We start from the raw sequence: 27797 nt of genomic DNA on the forward strand, positions 1-27797 counted from the left end.
AGTAACAAATGAACCTATGTATATTACAAATGAGTAATATTACCATACAGATGGGTGTAGGGAAAACTGTATTTTTATTTATTTTATTTTTTGGGGGGCGGTACTGTATTTTTACTATGAACTGTAAGACTAAATACAAAAAGAACTATATGGGGTTTGGGGATATGTGTTAGAACTACTTTCTACTCAAGACTGAGCAAATAAATAAATGTACTGTGGTTAATGAGAGCCGAGTTTTTCACTCTCAGAGAAAGGAGTTACAGAAAAGGAAATGGAGATGGCTAGAAGAAGCCCTGTTGTATTGAACTGGAATTGGAGATATATGAAATCATAGATTATCTGTATAGGTATACATACAGATAGATACAGATGTGTGGGTACAGATGCATATATTTCATATCTGAGAAAGTCAAGAAGCAAAGACATCCCAGTAGCAATAAGCACATCTAATCTCGGTTTCTAAATATAATTTTCTAATAAAAGGAGCCAGTGATCCCTGGGAAATTTGCTGATTCCAGGACTAAGGCTGGGAAAGTACAGTATCAACCGGGAACATCCTGCGGTGCAGGAAAATAAGGAAGTACTAAAAAAATAAATAAATAAAGGGGATATGTTGAAAGGATACAGGAGCCAATCCAAAGGGTTTCCCAGTGGCCAAATATGGGACAATTCGAGCAATAAAATAGTGATAGTGATGGATTATAACCTATAGTATTAAAAAATCCAGACTATACTTATACAAGTTAGTAAATAAATTAAATGGGGAGAAGGAAAATCTATTTGTAACAGAATTATAATTAATAACTGTAGAAGGAATAACAGAATCCGAAAAAAAAAAATCACCGTTTGGCAAATACCTGGTAATAAATTTTCAGGCAGGAATTATCAATGGATGTAGTAGGTGGAAGTAGGATGAAAAACAGCATAACTTTATAGACCTAAAGTATTTCTCCTTGAGACACATTAATTATAATGGAAAGAGTGACTTTGCAGTGGAGAAACCTGGCAAATAAAGTTAACACCACCAATAATGAGACAAATTAATCTCATGTGTCTCCTGATAAGATGCACTGAGAATACATCACTTCTGGGGTAGTCTTGCCTCAACTGCATAATCCAAATTTAATTATGAGGAAGTATCAGACAACCTCAAATTGAGGAACATTCTACATTGCAGAATTTACAAAATAAACGGCCAGTTCACCTCAAAAGTGTCAAGGTCATGAAAGACAAAGATTGAGTAACCGTTCCAGATAAAAGAAGACTAAGGAGAGTTACCAACTTAATTGCAACCTATGATCCTGGATTGGATCCTTGTCCAGAAACGGGACATTAAGGGACACTGATGAAATCTGAATAAGGTTTGTAGATTGGTTATCAGCGTTAATCTCCTGGCTTTGACAGAGAAGCTGGGTTAAGAGTATTTGGGAATTCTATTTTTGCAACAGTTTTAAGTCTAAAGCTAATTAAAAATGAAAAGTTTAAAAACATTTAGATTAACATTAGGTGTGTAGGGAGTATGGAAGGTATGGGCCTTTCAGTTCACCTCCATAGCACTCGGTAATTTATTCCAATGGCAAACACTGGACACCAGTTCACTTGGGGGTGGGTGGTGGTGTGTGTCTTTGTTAGGCAAAAAGTTTCAGAAGAAGGAAGGAAAAGCACGTGTTAAAAAAAAAAAGCCCCAAATGGGGTCATGTGCCCCCATAACAGCAAACAAGACAATTCCAGTTTCAATCTCTCTCAAGAAAATGTGCTCCTAAATAAAAACTGAACAAACAAACAAAAGAAAATGTGCTCTTTAAACAATCAATCTGAAATTTCCTGATTAGCACTAGTGAGGTAATCTGCATGATAAGACCCCTGCCATTCCCTTCCCCTAAAAGATGTCCCGGCCTAAAACAATCCTTTCTTTTCTTTTGCTAACTTCCTTGCACCACTTTCCTACTGCCTATAATAAACCTTCCATTTTGTACCAAAATGGAGTATCTCTCTACTTGGAGTATCTCTCTACTTGGTAGATGGGATGCTGGCTGATTCATGAATTGTTGAATAAAGCCAATTAATCTTCACATTTATTTGGCTAAATTTTTTTTTTTTAACACACATCACGAATAATAAGAAGGGTTTCAGGGAAAGAAGAAAAACTAATACACGGAGAACTTGGCTTTTGGATGTTCAATAATAATTCTTTCCTTCTCTTCTCAATACGTCTCTTGGAGAAGAGTCAAGCAAAAGCAATCATGAGGGACCAGGGCATTTTTAAAGGGTCATCACCCGACCCTCCCACACAGGGGAGGGAGAGCAGAGAAGACTGGACATCATGCCCAATTTCGGTGTTACAGGGAAAGGCTGAGGCTATCACTGTCCAGGGCCAAAATCTGTCAGAGTACTGGAGTCACAGGCACCTCACACCCACACACTTGGTGCTGAACAAATGGTCAATGTCACACAAACACATAGCCACTCTTAGGACACACAATGAAACACGATCATAGACACCTCCACAGCCTTATACACAGCCACAATCTCACACCCACTAAGGCACACACAGTCGCACAATTTACTCACCACCATGACACACAAAGACACATTCAGAATTGTGTATTTTCAGCCCGCTCGCGCCAGCGCGCAAAAATCCAAGGCTCTCTGGACACGCCCTGTCCCCGCCCCGGACTCCCAGACCCCTCACCTTCTGCCTCCCCGTGGTCGCGTCCGGGGCCCTGAGAAGCTAACGACCTCGCCACGACGTCAAGAGAGACGTAACGCTGGGCCGCTGTGGACTCTGGGAAATGTAGTCCAGAGCCAGACCAGCTACAGAGAAGATGGCGTCCTCATAACCTCAGAGTATGGGCTTGGCCCGTTTGACGCTGCCCTCGGGAGGCTTCAAAGACGGGGTGGGGTTCCGGCTCCAAACCTTCCACCAGGCTTGAGCTGATCTTCCTCCAAGGCAAAAGTACTCACCCTGAGAGCATCATAATCACAGGAAGAGGCCGCCAAGTTCGCGTGGGGAAGACAGACGGAGAGACATAGAATGTCGACCAGCAAAGCCTTAAGGGAAATGTAGTCCAAGGCCGGAAAAGCGGCGTTGCTGTAGATAGACGGTAATCAGATACCAGCCTGCGCTTGGCCGCGGTGACCGTGCGGGCCTCATCGCGGAGATTTCTGGGAGTGCTCACTCGGCCTCGGAGTGCGCAGGCGCAGCGCACAGAGTGGACATTTTGGTCTTTGTCCGCGGGTCAGTCCGGCCCCTGGATCCACGTGGCGCGAAAATAGGAGGTGGGATGTGGGTGTCTTGGGCCGATGGGGTCTGGGAGGTTGAAGAAAAGGATTCTAGATCTATTGGGGTGCGGCGCGAGGGTGGGGAGTGGGTTTAAGAGCTTCTGGCCTACATGTAGGGTGGGGGTGGGGGCCTCTGAGGAGGGTTCGAGCGTGCATGACCCTGAGTTTGACCGCAAGTTTGATCGGATGTTTGAGATTGAGGGAGAAACTGTGGGTGCAGCATTGTGTATGGTTGTTTCTAAGAGAGAGAGATGTAGGAAACCAGCATTGAGAAAATAACATCCGAGCGGCACTTCCCGTGTCGAAAGTGCTGATAATAACGGTGCCATCTTCCTGGAACATCTAATTTACTTGAAGATTTGAAGGGTGATATAAAAGCTAAGTGGTAAATACTTTTTAAATGGACTTTTGTATAAAAGCGCGTTTGTTTTTAATTGGGGTAGAATGCAAATCACCGTGTTTTTTTTAAACAAAAATATTTCAAAGGAAATTTTTGTTATGGGGAGCCTGCTTCAAACGGTCTCAAATCTTCTGATCTTTGGGGTACTTTAATAGGTCTCCTGTTAATTTAGAGTAAATATCAGTCTTACATGTTGAGAAGCAGTGTCAAATAGTGCAGAAGGCCGAGGACTGGGGAGTCAAGGGTTTGGGGTTCTAGGTTCGGCACGGTTATCCTCGTTCTTTGAAAAAAACTTAGTTCCTTCAGTGTTTATACATGAGTCTGGACTAGTTAGTTGTCCTAACTCCTAAACGCGTGGAGGTGTTCCCAGGTTGTATGGATTTTGTGAAGTAACGAAAAAGTAAGGAATCCACCTTCAGTTATCCTTCACGTGATTGTAAATAATTGGGGACCAAATCAATATCTACAAATTAGTAGCCTTCAAATAGACAAACCACAGCCAGTTAGAAGGTATAATAGAAGAAAACCATTATTTACAAGAACAGTTTTTTAAAAATTGAGGAATAAACTTAAGAAATGTGCAAAACTATTGGAAAAGAACTTTAAAATACTGCTAAAGGGCATAACATAAGATGTGAACAAATATAGTGTTTTTCAATAGGAAGACGTCTTAAAGAAGTGTGTGCAAATTTAATTTAAGTAAATTTATTAATTTAATGTTATCCCAATAAAAGTATCCCGTTTTTTTTTTTTTTGGACCTAGGTAAGCTGATTCTGCACTTCATATGGAAAAATAGACAAGCTAGAATAGCTAGTAAAACTATGAAAAAGGAAAGCAGTTGGGGTGTGGGGAGGTGGGAGCCCAACAGTAACATTTTACTTTTTTTTTTTTGCCACTCCCCTGGGCTTTTGTGATGTTAGTTCCCCAACCAGGTATTGAACAGGCACCCTCAGCAGTGAAAGCGCAGAGTCCTAACCACTGGACCACCAGGGAATTCCCCCAACAGTAACATTTTAAATCCTCAGAAATTAAAATAGTATTGGTATTAGCAGGAAGCAGGCCTATGAAGGGCAATTCAGCAGTATGTATAATAACTACAAATGTATTTTCTTTTTGACTTATTTTACAGATGGAAGTTCATTCTTCAAATATACCTGAATTTACATGAAGTTGTACAGGTACAAGGTTGTTCATTGCAGCAGTGTTTCACATAGGAAAAGATTAGAAACAATTCATGTCCATCAGTAGGAGATTGGTTCAATAAAATTATGATGTATGTATACAACAGAATAATTTGCAGCTCTATAAAAGAATGAGGAGGAAGCTTTCTGTATACTGACACTGAAATAACTCCAGAAATGTATTAAGTGAAAAATGCAAGATGCAGAATATATGGTATGCTTCATTTAGAGTAAGAAAGGGGAGAGATAAGAATATATACTTGTATTTGTTTCCTTTAAGAAACAAGATCCACAAGAAACTAGTAAGAGTGGCTACCTCTGTTGGGGGTAGAGGTACTGGCATAGATAGGACAAGGGCAAATAGCTTTCTATGTTTTGTTTTGTTTTTTTTCCCCTAACGATATGAATTTAGTATATATTCAAAAGTCAAAGTACTTTTTTTTTAAAAGTAGGCCATAGAACCAGACTCTTTCCTCTGCCACTTTGTACCTTGGTGACCTTAGGCAGGTAATCCCTTGTGCCTCAGGTTCTCATCCAGTATTATAGAGAAAATAATAGTATCTGATTCACAGAGTAGTTGTGTAGATGGAGGAGTTCTAAAGAATAGTGCCTTATTACTTAGTAGTACTGGATAAACTTTAAGTAGTACTATTGTTACTATCTACAGAATAATACTTCCTCAGAAATAATGCCATTTGCAACAAGGTGGATGGACCTGGAGATTATCATACTAAGTGAGGTTAAGTCAGACAGAGAAAGACAAATATGATAGGCAGAATCTTTAGAAAATGATACAAATGAACTTATTTGCAAAGCAAACACTCAGAATGAATTTATGGTTACCAGAGGAAAAGAGTGTGTGTGGGGGGGGGTAGACTGGGAATTTGGGATTGACATGTACACAGTACTATATTTAAAATAGATAACCAACAAGGACCTACTGTATAGCACAGGGAACTCAGATCAATATAATAACCTAAATAGGAAAAGAATTTGAAAAAGAGTGGATACTTGTATGGGTGTAACTAAATCACTTTGCCATACACCTGTAACTAGCACATTGTTAATCAACTATATTCCAATATAAAATAAAAATTTTTAGAAAATTCAGAAAGGGACAAAAAAATTTCGTCAGAAACAGTACATTCATTCTTACTGTTTCTGGTAAAATTTTCTGAAAGATTCAGATATGTAGATGCTCTTTTTTAATTTCAATGTTTAAGCATTTTTTTTTTTGACATTTTCTTTTGTAACGGGAATGAGGAAGTTAGAGTTCTTTGTTCAGGTTACATTCATCCTTAGAAATTCATCACTGCCTCCTTCATGAGATTTGTTCTTTGATTTCTATGATGGTTACTTTCTCATGGTTCTAATTCAGAGCCTCTGATGATGTTCTTTAAAAATCCTAATTGTGACCTGTTTTGGGTCAGACTACATCAGAGGTGATCTTCAAATTGCATAACATCAGGACAGAAATATATGACTGGTCCACCATTAGTGATTGTATTTTCCCCTTTATGACCAAAGTGTAATCTGTATGGTTTCATGATTTGGCACAGTACAAATGTCCATTGCCCATCAGTCATTTAATGAATGGTTTTAACACCAATAAATAATCCTTAGCTGAATCAATAATTTCTTCAAGGTTGCAAAGTGATTTTCTAGTTTTTTCATTTCTTTTACATTTATTTGATTGCTACCTCAAATTGTGTCAAATTTATCCTGGCTTTTTCTTTAAGCATCATTTTAAAGTTGTGCTCTAATAACTGCAGCTAGTTTTCTTTTTGATAGTCATACTGTCACAGTTTTAGTCAGTGGACATTCCTTCATGCTAACTCCAGTCTCATTTTAACTTGCCCCCATTTAACTTTGAAAGCTATCTTGCACTCCAGGCCCATCTTGTACCTTCCCTCCCAGACTTGGAATTAGCTATTTCTTCAAGGAGCTCTGGTTCCTTTTACTGGAGAGTGGTATTGGAGACCAAGATCTGGGTGCTGGATGTTCGTTCTCCCCCCCATCCCCTCCCCTACCTCCCCTCCCCTCCCCCATCCCCTCCCCTCTTTCAGCTTCACTGGCTTCATTGCTGTGCGTGGGCTTTTTCCAGTTGCTGAGAGCGGGGGCCACTCCTCGCCGTGGTGCGCGGGCCTCCCATCGTGGTGACCTCTCCTGTTGCAGAGCAGGGGCTCCAGGCGCGCGGACCTCAGTAGTTGTGGCGTGTGGGCTCAGCAGTTGTGGCTTGTGGCCTCCAGAGCGCAGGCTCAGTAGCTATGGCGCACAGGCCCAGCCTCTGCGGCATGTGGATCCTCCCGTACGAGGGATCGAACCCATGTCCCCTGCACTGGCGGGCAGACCCAGGGAAGCTCCTGGATGTTATTTTATTGCTGCAGAGGTAATTGTTTCAAGGCCATTTCAGAGATGGAACTAGAAAACCCATTTTGAAAAATTATGAGTTCATATTAGTATTTATAATTCAGTTTAAATGGTTCAGTGTTTTTACCTCATACTTAGCTCCTAATTGTTTTTTTTTTCCCGGTACGCGGGCCTCTCACTGCTGTGGCCTCTCCCGTTGCGGAGCACAGGCTCCGGACACGCAGGCTCAGCGGCCATGGCTCCTGGGCCCAGCCGCTCTGCGACATGTGGGATCCTCCCGGACTGGGGCACGAACCCATCAGCAGGCGGACTCAACCACTGTGCCACCAGGGAAGCCCCTAATTGTATTTTATAGTAAAAATTTTGGAACAGGTTAATATAAGTATAGGATTATTTGCTTTATCCTCCACTATAAAAAAAAATGGTTTCAAAAATAACAATGTTGATAGTAGTAACCATAAACATACTGTATCATGTGAAAATTTTCTTTGTAGCTATTTTTGTCCTTAGAATGCATCCCAGGAAAGATGTGTAGTCAAAGTTCTCTGTTCTAAAGTCATTTGAAATAAATCCTTTCTTTGAGGAATTATGTTACCAAGTTAATGTACAGTTGAGTTCATTTGTTTCAGTTTGTTTTCAAGTTCAGGGATTGCTTTTTCAAAAAATCAATTTGATCATATAAAAAGTAAATAATGCATTTCGGTGATTCAACAAAAACTGTATCTCATAGAGATATCTCATTCTGCTCCCCCCCCCATCACATTCCTCTCTGTCCCAATTAAATATAGTTTCTTGTTTTTTTGTTTCTTTATCCTTCAAGTAGATTTTTTTTGTTTGTTGGGCCATTAGTGTATGTTTATTCTTCCCTCCTATCCCCCACTGTCCTTACGTAAAAGATGTACATCTGTGTTCCTCACTTTCTTCACTTAACAATACGTCCTGGAGATATCCTTTATTAATCATTATATATATATTTTTCTTTTTAACTGCCTTATAAATAAGATGCCATTGTGTGCATGTACCGTAGTTGATTCTGCTCTTGGACATTTGGGTTGTTTCCAGTCTTTTGCTGTTACTGCAGTAATGAATAATTTTTCATCTGTGTCATTTTGTACTTATGCAAGATTATCTCTGAAGTAGATTGCTACAAGTAGAATTGCACATAGGGCTAAGTACTTTCATTTCCATTAGCAATCTACAAGAACACCTTTCCTCCTAGAACCTTATCATCACAATGTAGAGTTACATATTTTTTTTTGCCAAAGGAATGAGTGAAAATTGGTATCTCAGTGTAGGTTTAATTTACATCTCTATTATTGGTGAGGTTGAGTATCTTCCATATGTTTAAGGGCCACATGTACTTATCTGGGAACTCTGTTCATATCCTTTTTCTCCTTTTACTATGGGGTGTCTCTTTCCTCTAGGAGCTGTTAAATTACATTAGAAAGGTTAGCCCTATGTGAAATGAGTTGCAGTTTTTTTTCCAAGTTTTAAATTTGTGTTTTGATATTGTTCACATTGGTTTGTTTTTTTAAACCGTGTGGAATCGGGAAGTTTTTATTTTTATGTAATAGATTTATCAGTCTTTCCATTTATGGTCATAGAAAGCCTTTCCCACTCCAAGTTTCACCTATACTTTCAAATCCTTAAAAGATTATAATTTCTATGGGTTTTCATATCCTCGTGTATGATATTTAGGTTTGCATCCAGGTTTATGTTTTTCCAATAGGCTACCCAGTTCTTCCAACACCATTTATTAAAACGCCTTAACTCTACTATTTTAAGATTCCATTTTGATCATATACTAAATTCTCGTGTTTTTGGTCTATTTCTGGACTTTATATTCTCATCCATCTTCCAGCCTATATTCGTGTACCAATATTTATCTTTTTAGTATGGATGCTTTATAATTTTGTTTTAATATCTATTATAGCTACTCTTCTCTTATTGCTTGTTTTTTTTTCAGTTTCCTAATTCTTGTTTATTTTTCTGTGTAAACTTTAGAATCAGCTTGTCTAATTCTAGAAAAAAACTTACTGATATTGCATTAAATTTTGTAAAATAACTTAGCAAAAGGGACATTAGATCTTTATAATATTAAATATTCTTGTCTATGTACATGATATGTGTTGTATATATTCCAGTTTACTTTTGGGTCTTCTAGAGTGGTTTTTGTTTGTTTGTTTGTTTGTTTGTTTGCGGTAAGTGGGCCTCTCACTGTCGTGGCCTCTCCCGTTGCGGAGCAGACTCGAGACGCGCAGGCTCAGTGGCCATAGCTCATGGGCCTAGCTGCTCCGCGGCATGTGGGATCTTCCCAGACCGGGGCACGAACCCGTGTCCCCTGCATCGGCAGGCGGACTCTCAACCACTGCGCCACCAGGGAAGCCCTAGAGTGTTTTAATATTTTCTTCATATAGGTTTTAGACACTTTTTACTAAGTTTATTTCTAAGTACTTTATTTTTTATATTGCTGTTATGAATGGAGTCATTGTGCTATATATAAAGCTTGTTGATTTCTTTTTTATATATATAAATTTATTTATTTATTTTTGGCTGTGTTGGGTCTTCGTTACTGTTTGCGGGCTTTCTGTAGTTGCGGTGATGGGGGCTACTCTTCGTTGCGGTGCGAGGGCTTCTCATTGTGGTGGCTTCTCTTGTTGCGGAGCATGACCTCTAGGCGCATGGGCTTCAATAGTTGAGGCACGCAGGCTCTAGAGCGCAGGCTTAGTAGTTGTGCGTGGGCTTAGTTGCTCCGTGGCATGTGGGATCTTCCCGGACCAGGGTTCAAACCCGTGTCCCCTGCATTGGCAGGCGGATTCTTAACCACTGCACCACTAGGGAAGTCCCAAAGTTTGTTGATTTCTATAAGTTAATTTTATTCCCTGCTTAATTTACTGAATTATTGTTTATAATTATATTTTTAAATGAGGCAGTGGGCATCCTTATCTTTATTTAGAGTTTAATAGAAATGCCTTCAATATTTTTGCATTAGATAAGATGCTGGCTTTCGTGGTCAGATATAGATTATGATTACCTATATATGTATAAATTACCCATGCTGCCTGGGTCTCTGGGGATGTGAGTAGAAACAAAACGTTTAAGGCTGAGACCACTGTTATGCCTTAGATACAGCAACCAGGAAAGATCACATTAATCAAGGAAATAAAAATCCCTCTAAACTCTGATAGCTGCAGTCTTAAAAAAAAGTCAAATATAACAAAAATAAGATGTCCACTGCTATTTTCTTTCCATTTCCTCCTTTTGGGTGACCATTTCTTAAATCAGTTTCTGCATTTATCTTTTGTGTTCTTTTTATAGCTTTGCTTGCTTCTTAAAGTTTTTATGTCTTTTTTAAAAAATTAATTTTGTTACATTGTGTTTCATTTTTTATCTACTTGTGGCAGTATTTTCAGGTGAGTTTAACTGTTGGAAAATTATGGTGTTCATTGCCACTGTTTTCTTTAAAGCATACTTGTATGGACACAGACAAAATATCTTGTGTTTCTCATGTTTGTATGAGGTAGATATTCATAGACAAGTACCAGGAAAAAGGAAACATAGTAGCATTCTATACTTCAAAGCTCATGTGCCTCTTCTAGTGTTTAAAAGCAGAGGGCTTCCACACCTTCTCTGGCTAGATGACCCTAACCTGGTTGAGGCCGACTTTTATCTCCATCTCTCTGTTTCCCATAAATCTTCATAGTACTTGCCTTCCAGGATGATGCATTTGCTTTTTTTTTTTTTTTTTTTTTTTTAATGCGGTACGCGGGCCTCTCACTGTTGTGGCCTCTCCCGTTGCGGAACACAGACTCCGGACGCACAGGCTCAGCGGCCATGGCTCACGGGCATAGCTGCTCCGCAGCATGTGGGATCTTCCCGGACCGGGGCACGAACCTGTGTCCCTTGCATCGGCAGGCGGACTCTCAACCACTGCACCACCAGGGAAGCCCTGCTTTATATTTTTTAATATATAAATTTATTTATTATTTTATTTTTGGCTGTGTTGGGTCTTCGTTGCTGTGCATGGGCTTTCTCTAGTTGTGGCAAGCGGGGGCTACTTTTTGTTGTGGTGCACAGGCTTCTCACTATGGTGGCTTCTCTTGTTGCGGAGCAAGGGCTCTAGGCGCAGGGGCTTCAGTAGTTGTGGCGAGGGGGCTCTAGAGCGCAGGCTCAGTAGTTGTGGCGCATGGGCTTAGTTGCTCCGCAGTATGTGGGATCTTCCCGGACCAGGGCTCGAACCCATATCCCCTGCATTGGCAGGAGGATTCTCAACCACTGCACCACCAGGGAAGCCCCCAAGTACTTTTTAAGCCTGCTCTTTCTGCTTCCCCTGCATTCTCTTTCTGTTTAATCTAGGTCTTGCTTTCATTAGTTCCGTCTTAGGGTAAGGTCTACTCGTTCTGTAAGGAAATACTAGCTGCAGATTTCTGAACTCTTTAAGTCCTGAGAATCTCCCTCAGCGTTTTGAGTTCTTCCTAGGCTTCTTTGTAACTTCTTTAGGCCTCCTGTTTGGGTTTCCCTTTGGCAGAGGTACATGGAGTTTGGGGGTTTGTCTTTTCTTTTCTTTTGTGGCTAGTCTTGTTCATGATTAGACTTCATTACAACAGTTCTCACTCAGGGTGAATCCCTCATTCTGAGAATGAATATTTGCTAGTTATTTCTGAGATCTGTTACCTCAAAGACTTCTCGCTATTATCTAGTCTTTCTTGCTACACCTATTACACTATTGTGGTTCCTATACCACTTCGGCTATTTTGGGTTTTTGGTCCGCACTTACAAATAATTTAGAGTTAACATAAATTTTCTCTACTAGTTTCACTACAGATGTAGTGTATGGATTAGCTTCTTGCCCCCTTGTTCCACCCTCCCCATTACCCCACTATTTTTGATGTTTTATATGGTTTTCAGGAAAAGTATTTGAAAGATTGAAGCTAAACAGCCACCATGCTCCTGTGAAACCTTTCCTTGTGTCCTTGACCTTTGGTGTTCCTAGGATTCCATCCTTGACCATCTTCACGGACTGTGTATGTTCTCTATAAGCAGTCACAGTAGTATTCCACCTGTCTTCAACAGCAGTGATATTCTGACAACTGACAAATTCCCATTTCCATTCTAGGCTGTTCTGAGCTCCTAATTTATATATGCAGTTGTGTAATGGATATACTTGCCTGCATGATCCTCAGAAACCTGACACTCTGAATGTCCAGAAGATCAAACTTGATCTCCTTTTGCAGGCTGTTTCTAGGCAACTTGCTCTCTCATGTTTATCTCTGTGTACATTACTGTTTAAAGCAGGCTCTAAGCCTTCCATCTGCCACACCCCAGTACAAGCTGGTGACCAAGCTTTTTCAACGCATAGTAGATAGAGTGTATAAGTAGTAACTTAGGATTTTGCTTTTTTTTTTTTAATGATTTCAACTTTATAGAAAAGTTGCATGTACCCTTTCTAGAGAAGGGTATATGTGCAGAAAAGTCCCATATACCCTTTACCAAAATTCACCAATCATTTACTTTTTTATTGCTTTATTTTTCCTTCTCTTATTCTCCAAATATGTGTGTACATTTTTTTTCTGAACTATTTGAGACTAAGTTGTATACATGCTCCCTTTATCTGCAAATACTTCAGCATAAATTTTCTAAGAATAAGGACATTCTTATACATAACCATGGTACAGTAATCAAAATCAGAAAATGTAATGTCAATACTATTGTTTAATTCAAAATCCATATTCAAATTTTGTCCATTGTCCCAATAATGTTCTTAAAAACATTTTTTTTGAATGTGTGGATGAATATATATTTACAGGACATTTTTAGTATATAGTTTCTTTCAGAGGATATTGCTAACAAAGTAAATATTAGGACTCCAGGAAAACTTCAGTTTTTATTCCTGAATACTGTCAAGAACAACTTTATCCATGTGGCTTAGTTCTGTTAGGTGTATGTTGTTATAGTCATAGATATGAGTATTGAATTTCATCCAGGAATAAGGGCCACAGTTAAAATCCACTTAGCCTACATAGGAATGTGGTGCTAGAGAACAGTAGCAGCCAGTCATGTAAGGTATGAACAGCTTTTCCTATGTAGGTCAAATTTTCAAAATACATTCCCTCTTTCTTCCTCCATTTCTGGATGTGTGGAGCCTTAAAATGTTGAATGAGTGTATGGCTTTGAAATTCAGGACCCAAATAGTCCCTTTGCTCATCTAGTTGTGTGTGCTTTAATCTCTAAGACAAAAAGTCATTACTTTGTTCTTTTTCACAGGGTCGCTTCCTTGTGCATTCCTGGAGACTGCACCTTCCTCATCCTTCAGAAGGCCAGGAGGCCCCAGGGCTCAGCCTGAGTTCTAGGACAGAACTTTGGCTCCAGCATTAACATTCTAGTGCTGTGTCATTTCCCCAATAGCAGGTTATAAGCTGGCCAAGCTGTATGTGATCCTCTGCTGAAGCAAGAAGACGAACTGTGGATGGTGGAGAAAGAAGTGTAAAGGAAATTTGTCCAGGTGAGTGCATCACAACCAGGCAGGTCACAGTTGTTCAGTCGGCATTGCCACCTCTGAAATGCTTTTAAGGATGTTTTCTTACAGGCCCTAGTCTTAGAATATCACTTGATATGAATTCTTTAGAAACCTGAAGGACATTTCCAGTCATTTTTTCTTTTAGTAGTCTACTCCTTTAATCAGATGCTAGAGGACCAGGTTCCCCTCTTACCTTTATTCTGCATGTCAGCACTTCGCACTTCATTTGTACTGCCTCTGTGTCATTGTTCTCTCTTTCATGATGCCCTCAGTCTCATATCCCCTGATGTGTATAGACTCCTTTGTGTATTCTTTTATATGTCTTAAGTCTTTATATATTATCTGATATTTAGGTTCCTTTTTATTACTTACCAATTTCTCTAATTCTTTTAGTGGTTAAATGCCTCAGCATTATATTTTACATCTGTAATCACACTTCCTGTTGTCTTCTTATCCAACGCCCCCATTATACATCAACAAACTCCTGCCTCACTCCCTTCTGCCCCCCTGTACCTCTTTCAGAAGTTTTTGCCTTAGAAGTCAATTCTGCCTGTCTGCTGTGTGTGTGTGTGTATGGATGTATGAGTCTGTATTTGTTTTTTAGTTTAACGTGAATTTGTAAAAATTTTTGAACATCAGGTATACAGTGAAAAAGTCTGCTGTTCTGACCCTGAGTCCTGTAGTTCTTTTTCAAAGATGCAGTCACTTTTAAGAGTTTCACATGTATCCTTCTTGAGGTAGTCTACGAATAAACCAGCATATATTATGTATCTGTGCTGCAAATATGAATATATATAAGCCCTCAGTTTTCCTTTTCATGTAAATGGTGGTATGTATTCTATTGTGTACATAGTTTTCTTTTTTTCTGTATCAACATTTAATTTGTTTAACCTGTCTCGTACTAATGGACATTTAGGTTGTTTCCAGGCTTATGCAATTGAAGATGTAAGTGCATATACTTGTTTATATTGCTTTGCAGAGATGTGCAGATATAGTTACATCATAATTTACTCTAAGTGGAAGTGCTGGGTCAAAGTTATGTTTTTTTATAGATTTGATAGAAATATGCACATTGTTCTCAAGAGAAGTAAACCAATTTACATTTCTACCAACGTAGTATATTCGTATATTCAATAAGTATTTACTGAATGATTTGAATTTGGCATCAGTTCAGTTACTAGGGAAATGTCAGTGATCAAAGCAGTAAAAAATTCTTCTCTCTTTTTTTTTTTTTTTTTTTGGTGGTACGCGGGCCTCTCACTGTTGTGGCCTCTCCCGTTGTGGAGCACAGGCTCCGGCCATGGCTCACGGGCCCAGCCGCTCTGCGGCATGTGGGATCTTCCCGGAGCGGGGCACGAACCCGTGTCCCCTGCATCGGCAGGCAGACTCTCAACCACTGCGCCACCAGAGAAGCCCAAAAATTCCTCCCTCTTGAGGCCTATATTCAAATTGGGGAAGACAGACTATGAATAAATAGGTAAAAGATATATTCTATCAGTTGGTGGTGAGTCCTATGCAGAAGAGTAAAGCAAGGAAAACTGGCATAGAGAGGGCAAGTTGAGGGGTTATAATTTTAAAGAAGTTGGTCAAGGAAAGGTCTCATTAAGAGGATGGCATTTAAGAGTATGAGAGTGGGGAGTACAGTATTTGGTGGAAGAGCGTTCGGCCAAAAGGAACAAAATCTTAAAAACCCTGAGGCTGAAGCGTGCTGTTCAAGAAATAATGATCAGGGCAGTGGGCTGGAGCAGAGTGAACAAAGGAAATAAGAATAGGTTTGGTTAGGTTAACAGGCCAAATCATAGACTTTGGCCTTTATTCTGAGTGATTTTGGGAGACCATCAAAGGGTTTTGAGGTAAATCACCAAATTGTATGAAGCCAGTAGTCAAGCAATAAATATTGTTAAATACCATAATTCATTTATCCCTTGTGGCTCAAGCCACCATTAGATGCTTTGCAAGTTGGCAAGGTATCAAAGCTGAGTGTATTCAAGTTTGCTGACATATGGAGGAAGAGTTACTCTACTCCTCTCTGCTTAATAACCATTCCCTAAACATTGGTTCTTCTCTCCTTGTCAGATAGAACTGCTTTCCTTTTTTTTTCCCCTGCTCCTCCCAGGCATGTGAACCTGAAGGAATTCTGGGTTCTTTTTTTTTAATATTTATTATTTATTTGGTTGTGCCAGTTCTTAGTTGTGGCTTGGTAGCTTCTTAGTTGTGGCTCACCGGCTCCTTAGTTGCAGCTTGTTTCCTCCTTAGTTGCGGCACTGCTTGTGAGCGCCTTAGTTGGCAGCTTGCCGGCCCTTTAGTTGTGGCATGTGAACTCTTAGTTGCGGCATGCATGTGGGATCTAGTTCCCTGACCAGGGATCGAACCCAGGCCCCCTGCGTTGGGAGCTTGGAGTCTTAACTACTGCACCACCAGGGACGTCCCAGAACTGCTTTCCTTTAAAAGCCTGTTAGGATAATTGAGATTGTAATATGCTCTACCACCCCCAAAAAATACTCTAATAAAAATGAAATATTTGGGGAAAAAAGCGGGGGGATTTGAGGTGAGGAGTGAAAAGATCAGAATTACAGTTTGGCTGCTATAAAGAAAACATGGTAGAGGGGATTAATGGGAGGCTATTGCAGTAATCTAGGTAGTAATTGTACTTAGTGACACACAGTCAGATTCTTAAGATATTTTAAAGAAACAGCTGACAAGATTGACTTATTTTATGTTGGTTATGAGAGAAAGAGGAGTTGTTGATGACTCTTTAACTAGAAGAGGATGAGTTACCATTTACTGAGATAGGAAGACTTCAGGAATTTTGGAAGATCAAGAGTTTTCTTTTGGACTCGTTAATTGTGACATATCTACTGGTCCATCATCTAAGTGCATATTCAGGTAGACAGTTGGATGCGCAAGTCAGGAATTTAGGGAGATAGAAACTTGTGATGACTTCTGTTTTGCTGTACTAATAAGCTGCTTTATTCAGTGATGGCGTCTCTGCATTTCCTTGCTCAGTGTTAACTTTTCTTACCACCCAGGGATGCCAGAGTGTCCACCAAGTCTCCTGCATCCAGCCTACATTCCTGGATTCTGTTGTTAGAAACAAGGAGGTAGTGATAATGGCCCTTGAAGCTGTGCCTTTTGTTTTTGGAGAGCATTGTGCATGAGAGCTCTTCCTAAAAACAGCAATGGCAGCTGCCCACTCATATCCTTTCTCATAAGACATTAGAATTATAGCTACTTCCTACTCTTATCAACAATGCCGTTTTCCCTTTTTTTCCTCTTTACCTTTCTCCTTCACAGGCATAAAGTGAGCAGAGATGTCTTTATCATTTTAGAAGAAAGCATCTATTTATGTTATGTTTGAGTCCCTCCTCTAGGAATTCTCTCCCACTTCAGCTTGATTGGTGCTTTGATGGCCTGAGATGTTGCTTTTTCTGTCTTAAGTGTTTCCTTATCTTTTGAGCCCCCCCCCCCCATCCTCTTACTGGAGGTGGCTTCTGGAACTTTGTATTCTGCCTTTCCTCCTTCCCTTTATAAACTGATTCCTAGAAAGTGACTCATTCATTCTGAAGTTAGAAGTAATTCTTTCTATAAATATCAGTTTTTATTTTGGCACCTCCAGGCTTTTTAGACCTTGCCCACCATGATTTTACCTGTTTACGGGATAAACAACTGTCCAATTGACTTCATTTTCATTGTGTCAGACCGTGAAATCATTAATATCCTACCCAAATTAGAGATTTCAGCTCATTATTTCAGGTCCAGACGTTACTTCAAACCATTTTCAAATTAGGTCTGGATTATTTCTTTTCTTATGGTCCTTGTGATATGGTCAGTCAAACCTTTTAAAAGATATACTTTGTTCTAATCAAGAGAGGGCATATTAACCATGTGAATATAAATGTGAACATATTTCCTTTCTATAAAATTATTTGAATCTTGGCCTTTGATTATGAAATACCCTACCTATTTAGTTCCTGCTTATTTAAACCTGTTACTTCCTCTTTTTTTGATCTCCTTTCTGATTGTCCATCCTGCTTCACATTTTCCACAGAAATTCAAAAGTCCTTAGTAAATACCATCTTAAGTGTTTTTTTGTTTGTTTGTTTTTATGTCTGGATATCTTATGAACTTGTTGAAAGGAAGGCCCATGTTTTATATTTTCTGTTTGCAGTTTTGATTACACATGTGTAACTTGTTAAATAATCTGAATTATTATTGTGGAAGATTTGTTTTTTTAATCAATTCTTAACATCTTCAAACACCATAAAACACTGAAAGAAGAGTACAGTGATCTCCTCTATACCCACCACACAGATTCAATAGTTAGTATTTTGCCATGTTTGATGTATCTGTATCCCAGTGCATGTGTATTGTGTGCACTACAGCACACAAACAGCATGACATTTCACTCCTAAAAAATTAAGTAAGCATTTTCTAAAAATACTGGCATCCCTCTATATAACAAAAATACTGTTACCACACATTAGATGATTAGTCATAATGTGCTAATATTGTGTAATAGTCCGTATTCAGATTCCCCAGTTATCTCCAAAATACTTTCTGTAGCTTTTTTTTTTTTTTTTTTTTTGGCTTCTTCGAGCCTTGTGGGTTCTCAGTTCCCTGACCAGGGATTGAACCCAGGCCACAGCAGTGAAAGCGCCAGATCCTAACCACTAGACGACCAGGGAGCTCCCTCTATAGCTTTTTTTTAAATACCAGAATCCAGTCAAGGTTTAAACTTTGGGTTTGGTTGTTGTCTTTTTAGTCTTTAAACTCTAAACTGTCCTCCCCTCCTTTTTTCCCCCTTGGTAATGCCCCCTATATTTAAAAAATACTTGCTATCAGCCATCCAAAGAAATGAGTGGAGCTGTTACTGCAATCCAGCATCTCAGATTATAGTTAGCATGTTAAGACTTAGCTACATACAAATTTGGGTTTAAAAATATTTCATATGAAACACTTATTTTAAGAAAAGTGAATGTGATTGTGATTAGTAGTTAAGGGAAAGATATTTAGAAGTAAGAGACAAGATTGGAGAAGTCTTTTTAAGAGCATGTTACTGGAGCTGCTTCCAGGAGGTTCTGTGAATTCTAAGAAGTGTAAAAAATAGGAGGGGATCAGGCTAAGCCAAAGGATATAAGGAACATAATATATGTAATTGTGACTCACTGATTGCATATTTAACATGCTTGGCAGGCTTTTCCTCAGGGCCTCTGAACTTACTTAACTACTGCTTAGAATGCTGTTCCTCCAGATCACTCTTTCTTCCTTCATGTCTTGAATCTTGCCTTCTCAGAGGCCTCTCCATCTGAAATTGAAACTCTATCCCTTCCCTAATTTTACCCCATATCACTTAAAACGTGTTAACAAACCATCTCCTTCATTTGTTTACTATTTGTCTCTGTCCACTAGAATATAAACTTGATGGGTGCAGAAAATTTTGTCTGTTTTATTCAGTAGTGTTTATCCCTGGAGCTTAGAACTGTGCCAGGCACATAGTAGGAAAGAAGAAGGTATTTGTGGAATGAATAATAATAAATGTTTTGAGCATCAGGTTCTCAAAGTTTTTTGGTCTTAGGAACTCTTCACATTTTTTTCTTCTTTTTCTTACATAACAGCTTTATTAAGATATAATTCAGCTAACCAGATCTACCCTTTTAGGGTATACAGTTCAGTAGTTTTTCATATATTCACAAAGTCATGCAGTCATCACCATTACCACATTTTCATCACCACAGAAGGAAACCCAATACCCAATAGCAATAAAATTTACAGTCCTAAAACTTGAGGACCCGCAAAAAGCTTTGGTTTATTATGTGGACTTTTGTGATGTTTACTTTATTTAACAAAAAATTGAAACTTTTAGAAACATTTATTAATTAAAAAAAACCCCATCACATATAAACTTACATTGTTTCTTAATAAAAATAACAATTTTCCAAAATAAAAAAATTTAGTGAGAAGAGTGGCATTGTTTTGCATGTTTGTAAATATCTTTATTGTCTGGCTTAATAGGAGATAGCAGAATCTGCTATTGTAACCTGTTGTTTTGGTTGAAATATATTAAAAAATTGTGGCTTCACACAGATGTAGTTAGAAAAGGGAGAAGTATTTTAGTAGCCTTTTCAGATAATTGTAAATATTCTTTGGTACTATACCAACACTTGACAAGTGATCATTTTTTTAAGATTAGCCATAATGTGAAATTTGAAACACATTTTTTTGTTCTCTTACATAAAATCCATTGGTTTGTCTTAAACTTTGAATGGATCTCTTACCCATGCATGATTTTGTAATATGCATTTGTCTGTTGAATTATGGAGATCTTTAAAATGTTGATGTATCTCACTATACAATATCAAAACATCACAGTTTGTTAACATCACCAGTCTCATTAGAAAAGTTTTTTAAGTATTGGGAAGCTATCAGTCTCATGGTGGAGGATTTGTGGTTTTCCAAAATTCTAATTTTTGTTTGAAAACTTGAATTCTATCATTGGCAACATATACTGCCAGTTGTTTTCCTTGAGATGATGTCTTACTTTGTTCTGTCTGAAGGAAGTTCCTGGCAAACAATACCCAAGGCTTAATAACCATAGTTTGTAAGGCATTTATTAATTTATTTAAAGCAAATTAGTGGTGCTCCATAAAATAAAGTAAAAAATGGTCCTTCATGAGAAAAGTGGCTAGGTTTAGCTCACAACTTAGATGATTTGCCCAAGTGCTTTTCCTTGCTTGGTTTCCTATATTTAGCACAGATTCCCTTGGACTTTCTTCAGAATAGTTCAAAGCCCTCTCAATACTTGTTTCTACATGGTCAAATGCATTGGGAAGTCTCCTTCCATTTTTCCCCTTAGAGATATTACTTCTAGAATTTTTGTTTTCCTGCTTCAGTCTAGACTGGCTGTACTCTGACTTGATAGTCAGCTTTTACCTTATAGCTTTTCATCACCATTATCATAGAAATTTTCTTCACTTTTTCCCCTATTCATCCCCTCTTTTTTGGATTCTATATCTGTTGCCTTCTCTGTCTATTAATTTTGGTGGAACACATCTTCTAGTACCATCCTGGGAGAAAAGGTGCATTTTTGGGCATTTGCATATCTGAAAAATGGATTTATTTGACTGTCTTATTAGATTGATAGGCTAAGCTTAAAATTTTTCTCTCAGAATTTTCTCTCTAGCTTCCTGTCTTTCTGTTGGGAAATTTTATTCTGATTCCTTTTTCTTTGAATGATACATGTTCTTTTTTCTGAGAGCATTTATGGCCTCTTCTGTTTTGAAATGTCACAGTGATGTGTCTAGGTATGCATCTTTATTATTCATTGTGTGGGGTACCAAGTGGGCCTTTTAAGAATTCTAGAGAGGACTTCCCTGGAGGTCCAGTGGTTGAGACTCCGCACTTCCACTGCAGGGCACAGAGGTTCGATATTTGGTCGGGGAACTAAGATCCTACATTCTGCGTGGTGTGGCCAAAAAAGGAAAGAAAGAAAAAAAAGAGGGGAAAAAAGAAGTCTCTAGAGGGAATTCCCTGGCATTCCAGTGGTTAGGACTCAGCGCTTTCACTGCTGGGGGCCGGGTTGGATGCCTGGTTTTAGGGAACTAAGATCCTGCAAGCTGAGGCGTTCCCCCCCAAAAAAACAAAACTTCTACTAGGAAATGACACTTGTCACCTGTGCTCATATTAACAGTATGACCCCTCTGTGCTTAGGAGACTCTGTTATTGGTGAATGGTAATACAGTCTACTTTACCACCTTCCCCCTCACCACCCCCTCAACCCCAGTCTTAATTTGTAAGGGAACTTTTTCTTTCTGCTTCTTGCTTACAGAATCCTGTTATTGTTTCACTGATAAAATATCTTCTCATAACTGTGATTGGTTTTTAGGGTTTTGTTGTTTGCTGTGCCTTACCTTTATTTCCTTAGACTTTCTTTTTTCTCTCAATGTTGATCTGTCATGTTAGTGGGGTTCCTCTAATGTGTGTGGAACACTGGCTGCACAGTCATACTTAAGAATGATTCACTAAAACGTAAGCTCTTTCATGCCTGGGTGCTTCTAGTCATCTGGTAGGCTTTAGTGGGTGAAAAATAGAATGCCTCATGGACTCAGGGTCTCCTCCTGCAGAAGTGTTATACTGCCTTACTCTCATGAACTCAGGTGTGGCCAGGTACTTCATTTCAGCAAAAAAAAAAAAAAAAAGAGTACAAGCAACAAGTATCATCTTAGATGGTGGGCATCCTGTTTACGTTTTTCACTGGCCTTTCAGTTTGTCCAGAAAAGGGTCCTTTCATATCCTGCTCACAGGTTGCCAACAATTTCTGGCATCAGCTGCATAATGGAACTGGAGGTTTCACCATATTACATATAGATCCCATTGATTTCAGTATAGCACCTGTCATCTCATTTGTTGAGTGTCCCTGAGACTAGAGCTGCTCTGATTAAATTTCTGCAAAGAATAACTTCCATTTCTTACAGAGGAGTGGTCCTTTGTCCTCCTGACTGACAGTAGAGGTCCAGCTGCAACTCACACAACCTTTTTTTTTTTTTTTAACCCAGCAACAATCCTTCATTCCTTGTTTTGAGATACTTGATTTCCCTTCATTTCCTGAATCTTTCTGATATTTTGTGGCACAAATTTGCTTGCTTGACATTGGCATCCTCTTCTGGAATACCTTTATGTTATTCGAACTTCCTCAGCTCTTCTGTGTGTTGAAAATCTTCCATGTACTTTATGTTATCAAAAATTTTGTTAATACTTGTGTGTATTGATGTCTCCTATCATATTCTTTTTTCTTGTGAGTTTGTACCATTTTCCCTTTTCTTGTCATTTTAATGGAGTTTTAGAAGGAAGCAGTTGATTTTTCCTTTTTCCATTTCTTAGGAATCCCAGGTAGACTTTCTTAATTTTATGTGGTCACCTCTTTATCCTGTTTGTTAATTCCTCATTTTTTGTTACATTCAATTTGCTGGATTATGAAATAAGAAAGATTATTTTTCAAGAATAATCTAAGCTTTATGTACATATGAATGTTAATTTTCAACCAGGGGTCCTCTACAAAGGTTTCCTTCTCAAAATTTAGTTGGAGACATTGGTCATGAGGATTCTTTCATACTGTTGAGGTGGGCTACCCAAGTTCATCCCCAAAAGCACAATCTGAAATTTTATTACTAGTAATGGGAAAATTCATAAATAATGATGATAACATAAAGCTAACATTTATTGAGTGCTTACCATGTGCCAGCCACAGTTCTAAGCACATTGACTCCTTTAAATGATGATTCTTTGTACTCCATTTTAGAAGAAGCCTGAGAAGATGATGAGCAGATAGAGAGGCAACAAGACTTGGGAGGCAAGTTGCATCCAGCTCCAGTAAAGTACAGACTGAGGAAAAAAGCAGTGAATATAAGAAAATTGGAAAAATACTTCCTCTGATCTCAAACCTTATATCTTTTAAGGCAACACCTTTTTCAACTTAACCTAGAAAGAGTTTGAAACACAATTTAGACTTAGTTGTGTAGGAAAGAATCATCAATTAGTTTGGAAATCCTGCCACAGCTTACTCCTTGTGGTAATAACCCCCTTTAGGTGTAAATCAGTGTGGAAATGCCTTCATTTAAAAAATTTTGAACCCCATATGATATCAGAGCATTCATACTGGAGAGAAAACCTATGAATTTACTGAATGTGGTAAAACTTTCACTCACATGTTGCACCTCATAAATGTAGAAGTCAGGCTGGAGAGAAACCCTGTGCTTCTAAGGAATATTGAAAAACCTTTAGCTAGATAACAAATCTCATTGAGTAGAAGAAAATTCATGCTGGAGAGAAACCAGTGAATGTAACAAAACTTCATTTGAGTATTAGAAAATTTAGAGTTGAAGAGAAAGCTTTGAAGGTACTAAGTATGATAAAGTTTTCTCTTGAACCTTATCTCTTACGCTGCATTTGAAAGGTCATACACAGAGAAGCCCTACAAATGTAAGAAATGTGGAAATACCTTCAGCTAAAAGTAAATTCTTATTCATCAAAAAATTCATACTGGAGAGAAATCTTGTGAATGTGGGAAAGCTTCCATTCAGATGTCACACCTCAGTCAGCAGAGAATTTGTAGTGGGGAAAACCCCTTTGCCTGTAAGGTATGTGGGAAAGTCTTCAGCCACAAATCAACTCTCACTGAGCATGAGCATTTTCATAATAGAGAGAAACCTTTTGAATGTAATGAATGTGGAAAAGCATTCAGCCAAAAGCAGTATGTTATTAAACATCAAAATACCCATACTGGAGAGAAGCTTTTTGAATGTAATGAATGTGGAAAATCTTTCAGCCAGAAGGAAAACCTTCTTACCCATCAGAAAATTCACACTGGAGAGAAACCTTTTGAGTGTAAGGATTGTGGGAAAGCTTTCATTCAGAAGTCGAACCTCATCAGACACCAGAGAACTCACACAGGAGAGAAGCCCTTTGTATGTAAGGAGTGTGGGAAAACTTTCAGTGGCAAATCAAACCTTACTGAGCATGAGAAAATTCATATTGGAGAGAAACCCTTTAAGTGTAGTGAATGTGGAACAGCTTTTGGTCAGAAGAAGTACCTCATAAAACATCAAAATATTCACACTGGAGAGAAACCCTATGAATGTAATGAATGTGGAAAAGCCTTCTCTCAGCGAACGTCACTTATTGTACATGTGAGAATTCATTCAGGTGATAAGCCTTATGAATGCAATGTATGTGGAAAAGCCTTCTCTCAAAGTTCATCTCTTACAGTGCATGTGAGAAGCCATACAGGTGAGAAACCCTATGGTTGTAATGAGTGTGGGAAAGCTTTCTCTCAATTCTCAACCCTTGCTCTACATTTGAGAATACACACAGGTAAGAAGCCTTATCAATGTAGTGAATGTGGGAAAGCTTTCAGCCAGAAATCACACCATATTAGACACCAGAAAATTCATACTCATTAAAAACCTGTGGATACATGAAAGGTGTTCATCAGGAATTTACATCTCATAACATATCAGAAATAATCATTCTGAAGGAAAGCATCACAAATGAGAGAAACAAAAGCTAAAAACTTAAAGGATACCAGAGAATTCATCCTGAAGAGAAAGACATTTGTATGATAATATCCAGCAAAAAAAAAAAAAATACAGCACAGGTAATGCTGAAACTTTAGATGCATTTCCACTAAAATTGGGAATGGAAAACATGTTTAACATTGCCGTCTGCATGGATCTGGAGATCTTCACCAATGTAAAAAAAAAAAAAGGTTGCAAGTATTAGGAAGAGACCTTTATGGTATTGATTTAGCAGAACAGAAGAGATTCTGGAAACACCTATGCATTTATTAGAATTTATAATATAGAAATGGCATCAGGAGATGAGAATATAATGGGACTATTTAAAAAATGATTTGGAGGTAATTTGTTCTCCAAGGGACAAAAGAAAAATACGAACTATACACAAAGGTAAGATCCAAGGGGGTTAGGTTAAAAATAGTAATATGATAAAGCTATATACTAAAAGGGTTATGACCTTGGGAGTTGGGAAACATTCCTTATAGCAAATTGAAAAACACCTAGCAATTCTACTCTGAGTTTGTATGCTCAGGAAATGTGTACCAGGCTATTTACTGTGGCATGATATGTAGTAGTCATAAATTGGAAACAACTTAAATGCCCATCAGCAACAAAATGGAAAGTACTTATGATGGAATACTGTATATCTGTAAAATGTAATAAATGAGATCTATATGTATTACAGAGAAAGATCTCAAAAATCACGTTGAGAGGGAAAGATAAAGTTGCAGAATGACATATATTACGATGACAGTTTTGTAAATTTGAATAAAACTTCCCTCAAAATTTCAGTGCTATATATTGGTAATGGATACATATATGTATGTATGTTTTTTAAATGTTTTTGAAATGGTTTGGAAGGATACAGACCAAACTCTTGATAGTGGTTGCCTGTGAAGAGTGGAGAAGGGAAGGGAGTGCGTGTGGTAGATGGGGGGGATTGGATTGGTTAGAGGGGACTTCAGTTTTATATATAAACGTCCATTTCTCTTTAAAAAAAAAAAAAAAGATTGCAAGAAAATATATTGAAATACTGGTTAATTCTGGATTGTGGTATATGGATATCTTGTCTTATTTTTTGTACTTTTCTGTATTTTTAAATTTTCTCAAAATTAACAAGAATGGGGGTGAGGATGGGAACACTGTACCTATAGAAATCATGTTCTAATGGATTCATTCGCAATCAGCTACTAAACTTTTTATAGAAAATATTTCTAAAATTTTATCAATGAGTGGATGGACTTGCTCTCTATGTAGTATGAAATTATCTATTTTATTAAAATTAAAAATGACAGCATAATCCAAATCTGTTTTAATTTATTTTTACATGATATAGTGTACACTATATGGTCTACACGTTTCTAACACTTTTGTGACATCATTTGAGCTTAGGAATTTTTAAGAACATTTAGTTTAAATAAGGATACACACACAGACTTCATATAATTTGTGTTTTTCAGATAAACTGACTTTGGAATGACCATTTTCCTGTCCTGTAAATTTCCATGGGAACAGCATATGCATTAAAAGTAAAGGTTTTGATTCTTTTTTTTTTTTTTTGCGGTATGCGGGCCTCTCACTGTTGTGGCCTCTCCTGTTGCGGAGCGCAGGCTCAGCGGCCATGGCTCACAGGCCCAGCCGCTCCGCGGCATTGGTATCTTCCCAGACCGGGGCATCGGCAGGCAGACTCTCAACCACTGCGCCACCAGGGAAGCCCCAGAATCGTCATTTTAGTATGTCAGTAGGCAGATGACCTGAACTTCCTAATAAGTACATCTGTCTTACTCTATCCTAATAGATACAAGTGACCAGATTATTGGAAACCTGAATCATTATTAGTCAAGATTTATAAGATAAATTGTGGTTACTCCCACATTGCCCACGTTGCCAGGATACATATTAATAGCTACCTTATATCATACCCAAACCATGTGAGGGACCATTAAACATCTTTATCCTTGCCCCAAGCCCAACAAAATCTCAAGTATCCTAATTTTCAGTGATAACCTTTCATCAACTGTTTCAGGTATTCCTTAGTTATATCTGTCATTTAAGCAATACTATCTCTGCTTTCCTTGCTTACATACTGCATATATGTATTTCACGTTTAAGGTGTTCTGTGTTTAAAAGAGCCAACACAAGTTATTTTATGAAAAACCTGACTTTGTAATTTTACTATTTACCACTGGTGCATAACAAACACCATATTGTCATACAAGGCAGTAATAACAACATAACCTGGCATTTATTTAGCTCTACTTTTTTTTTTTCCCAGTGTTTTCATCTAAATTTTTAAACTTCAGTGTACATTAGAATCATCTAGAGGGTTTATTGCTGGGTCCCATTTCAAGAGTTCCTGATTCAGTAAATCTGGCATGATGGGGGCTGAGAATTTGAATTTCTAACAGGTTCCCAGGTGCTGCTGTGCCAGGGGCCACACTTTGAGAACTGATGGTCTTCACAGCAGCTCCACTGGGTAGTAGAGTATTATTTCTCCATTTTATATCTAGAAAAAATGAGAGGTAAGTGACAAGCTTAGTGTTTTATATCTATTTAGTGGTGAGCTAAGACTATAAAGCAAGTTAACGGCTTTTTGTGACAACTTCAGTGTAATAGATGGGAGAGATGGCGCTTGCAAACTTCGGCGAATAATTTGCCTACTTACCTGTTGGATGCCATTTAGTAGATACATAATATCAAAACAATATGCTGCTGCCCTCTTAAGATCTTACTAGTGCTCTTGTGTGTGCTGGGGAGGCAGGGGAAGTGTACGATATGGCTGAAGATACAGCCATGTAGCATATAATGTAAGGGTCATAGGCCACTGCGTCAAAGACTTGATTTATTAAGCACCATGAGAATCTGCCAAAGGAGACTTGAGTGTGGCAGTATGACTGACATTTTGACAAGATCATTTGATGTTTTGTGAAGAGTGGGTTGAAATGGGAGCAAAAGTAGAGAGGCAGAGTGGCCATTT

At 38.4% G+C, this 27797-nt stretch overlaps 1 protein-coding gene across 3 annotated transcripts; it reads left to right on the top strand.

Moving 5' to 3' along the window:
- The first annotated feature begins 2809 nt into the window (after nucleotides 1-2809).
- On the top strand, nucleotides 2810-25238 carry ZNF146 (zinc finger protein 146). 3 transcript variants are annotated; one of them, XM_029212716.1, is made up of 4 exons: nucleotides 2810-3279; nucleotides 4813-4861; nucleotides 13499-13736; nucleotides 23047-25238. In XM_029212716.1, exon 4 carries the CDS (start codon nucleotides 23828-23830, stop codon nucleotides 24704-24706), a length of 879 nt encoding a protein of 292 aa, XP_029068549.1. In that variant the 5' UTR covers nucleotides 2810-3279; nucleotides 4813-4861; nucleotides 13499-13736; nucleotides 23047-23827; the 3' UTR covers nucleotides 24707-25238. The 3 variants fall into 3 exon arrangements, with proteins under 3 accessions (XP_029068549.1, XP_029068556.1, XP_029068563.1); XM_029212723.1 differs by having other exon boundaries at nucleotides 2810-3238; XM_029212730.1 differs by lacking the exons at nucleotides 2810-3279; nucleotides 4813-4861 and having other exon boundaries at nucleotides 11410-13736.
- Nucleotides 25239-27797: the final 2559 nt, after the last annotated feature.

This window comes from Monodon monoceros, unplaced genomic scaffold, assembly GCF_005190385.1.
Source record: "Monodon monoceros isolate NGI ecotype Baffin Bay Population unplaced genomic scaffold, NGI_Narwhal_1 Super_Scaffold_10, whole genome shotgun sequence".
In the NCBI taxonomy this organism is placed as follows: Eukaryota; Metazoa; Chordata; class Mammalia; order Artiodactyla; family Monodontidae; genus Monodon; species Monodon monoceros.

Coding starts and splice junctions, on each gene's coding strand:
- ZNF146 (XM_029212716.1), top strand. CDS start 23,828: ATGTCACACCTCAGTCAGCAGAGAATTTGTAGTGGGGAAAACCCCTTT.